The sequence below is a fragment of the Nelumbo lutea genome, chromosome 5, assembly GCF_056320005.1.
Source record: "Nelumbo lutea isolate HS-2025 chromosome 5, American lotus-T2T, whole genome shotgun sequence".
NCBI classification, from domain to species: Eukaryota; Viridiplantae; Streptophyta; class Magnoliopsida; order Proteales; family Nelumbonaceae; genus Nelumbo; species Nelumbo lutea.
Window position 1 is genome coordinate 82,667,257 of NC_142688.1, and position 2,987 is coordinate 82,670,243.

Below are 2,987 nucleotides of genomic sequence, written 5' to 3' on the forward strand. Positions count from 1 at the left end.
TTTAAAGTAATACTTTTCTCTTTCAAGCTTTCTCTTAGAGTAAATGACAAACACCCCCCTATACTATGGGGTCTGTGACAAATACCTCCCCGAACTTTGTTTTGCGACAAAAACCTCCCAGTAATATGAGCGTGAGACAAAAAGCCCCTTCCATTGAAGTCTGCCGTCGCAATATTTTACCCAAAATATTGTCTAAAGGTTAAAGTTCAGAGGGTCTTTGTCGCAAAAAAAAGTACAGGGGGACTTTTTCGCAAAACCCAAAATTATAATTAAAACAAAGGTCTTCATTTCTTCTGCACTGCACTACGCACGTTAGCGACAATACAGCTAGAAAGAATTTCATTCCTTTGAGTGTGTCCTGGTGTCCGTGCGTGCGTGTGGGTGGTCTCCCGCTCACAACTCTCCACCTCTTGTTCTTCTTCATCATCTCCTTCTCCGCGGAAACAAGGGAATCAGGAGCTTTTCCCTTGATTGAGGGGCAATTCCGTCATATTCTCCAATAAGTTCTCCTTTCCCAACATTTTCGATCGTCTGCTTTTCTCCTCCGATCGTATTTCGATACACATTGTCTATTCTGCTCTCGCCTCTGAGCTGTAGCCCGTAGGTTCCATGGTTGAAACGAACCGAACCTCCCAAATGTGAAAGAAAAAGTAAAAAAGACTCGAATTCAAAGGTGTCATCTTTTTCTTCAGTCCTTACTGTAGAGCAAAAAATAGCGACAAAGAAAAGGATATTCAGATTATTAACTAGAAAAAGAACAAGAAGAAAACTGGAAAACAAAAAAACAAAAGGAACTCCACTTGCAGTTGCAGGCAGGCTTCTAACTTCTTCATTGGTTTGTTAGGGATTGCAGTACAACAAATCTATCATCATTCGTAAAGAAGCCAGAGATAAAATCATAAACTGAAGTTCGTAAAAGGAAAAATTTTCAACGGATTTAATGCAATTTACAGCTACGTTCCATCTTAACCAAAGAGGGAAATTTTGGTATTTTTGTTATTTCAACAAAACGAACCCAAATACTATCTCCCCTCTACCTAAAATGTAAAAACAAATCAATACCTCCCATCCCTCACCCAAAAAAAAAAATTGTTGCTTTGCAACTAAGTACATTTTCCCGAATAGGAATAAATAAATAAAACCATAAACTGAAAGGACTAAAAACCAGAAGGAAATTGGAACAGAAAGAAAAAAGAAAAAAGAAAAAAAAAGAAATTTTAAGAGAAAAATTAACAAAAAATAATCATACCACCAAGTACAATGATATACAAGACAGAGCAACAGCAACAACAACGACGGTGCTGCGTACGCCGGTAACGGCTACACTTGATCGGAACTCCTGGCTAAAACCCGGATGCGTCGATGGGCTCTCAAGACCGGGTGAATTCTCTGGAGAGAAGGAAATCTCCGGAGGCGGGGCCCCAACCCTTGCATTAGCAGAGCCATACCTCGTCGACCCAAGGATTTGCTTCCCAAAAATCTCCCTCGGCAACAAAACCCTCGAAACAGCAAAAATAGAAACTGGATTCTGATCAAAAACAGTCTGGGTTATGGACGCTTGAACGATGCCCGTGTCAATCGCAACGGACCCATTAACCCTCGTAATATTCAATGTGAATGTCCCGGCACCCATGGCTTCCGTCGCCAAAGTCGGCTGAACAGGATTAACAATCGACTCAAGAGAACCCAACGGATAGTAAGAATGCAGAACGTGGAACTTCAAGACGACGGCTTTTCTCTCGGCCGGCAAGGACTGCAACCTCTCAGTGGTCGAAAGATCAGCAAACGCATCGTCAGTTGGAATGAACATCGTTATACCCGCCCCACCTTCATCCGCCTCGAATTCCTCTGCCACGCCCGACGCTGTTAGCATCGACGCCGCGACATTAAAATTATGCCCGTCGATCAAAACCCTAGTGATGTTCAGCCCAGGCGGTGGCCGATTTTCCGATGCCATTAAATTGAATCCATAAGGGACAAGGAGGGTATTAATGGAAAAGATGCTGACATTGTAAGGAAGGGTCTTGATCAGAGAGAGGATGGTGGCATTTAACGGAGAGTAAGCGACAGGAGAGCGGATGTAGACGGTGCCGTCAAGGGGGTTACGCGTGATGTTAACGGCGCCAAAGTTGTTGGTGGCCCGGCCGGTGGTTTGGTAGAGCGTCGTGACAAGCTTCCCGGAGGGGGGAATCTGGCGGAAATCCGGCCAGGAGAGGTACTGGAGGAGGACGTGGTACCGTATAACATCGGCAAGGTTAGCGGGAGAGGATCTACGAGTCAGATCGGATGAGGAGCTAAGGAAGTGGTTGGGGACGGCGAGGAGAGTGAGAGATGACCGGTCGGTCAGATCTTGGGCGACGGAAGTGGTAGTGAGGAGGTTGTTGAAGTCTGAGAGATCAGGGTAAGCAGAGAGAAGGGTTGTGATGTCGAGAGCGACAATGAGGGAAGACGGGGAGAGAAGCAGGTAGGAGAGAATGGAAAGGGAAATTTGGGAAATGGTGAATTTGGCCATTCTTTTCCTCTGAGGATTTGAGAGTGTAGAGTTTGTGTGAATGAGGTGTCTGTCTGCCCGTCCTGTCTGGTGAGGGAGGGGAGAGAGTGTAGAGCAGAGTCAGACTCGGAGGATTGATTTTTTTTTTTCTTTTTCCTTTTGTCAAAATAAGGATTGAATGTGAGGTGATGATGCATGATTGATTGCGGGAAATGTCCCAATGCCCTTGTTTATTATATTAATTAATTTTAGAGTAATAAAAATAACAAAAAATCCTTAAATCTTCCCGTGAGGTTTTTATTTTTTATTTTTAATACATGCTAAAAGCTTAAAACCTTCCCTTAGTTCTTATTCTTAATGTTGTCTGTCGGAACGAGCGAAATATCAAATCTGCCCTTGTTAGGGTTGGGTTTAGAGTAAATTATAGGCAGTCACCCTCCTATTCCTGTACACAAACACTTCATCCCGCTATTACCACCCACCTTGGAGACTTGTT

At 43.8% G+C, this 2,987-nt stretch overlaps 1 protein-coding gene across 2 annotated transcripts; it reads right to left on the minus strand.

The window, feature by feature from the left end:
- Window positions 1-2,757, minus strand: LOC148853123 (fasciclin-like arabinogalactan protein 4). 2 transcript variants are annotated; one of them, XM_088946753.1, is made up of 2 exons: window positions 1,250-2,757; window positions 1-698 (listed from the first exon to the last, which is right to left on the minus strand). In XM_088946753.1, exons 1-2 carry the CDS (start codon window positions 2,510-2,512, stop codon window positions 696-698), a joined length of 1,266 nt encoding a protein of 421 aa, XP_088802879.1. In that variant the 5' UTR covers window positions 2,513-2,757; the 3' UTR covers window positions 1-695. The 2 variants fall into 2 exon arrangements, with proteins under 2 accessions (XP_088802879.1, XP_088802878.1); XM_088946752.1 differs by lacking the exon at window positions 1-698 and having other exon boundaries at window positions 905-2,757.
- Between the last annotated feature and the right edge of the window lie 230 nt (window positions 2,758-2,987).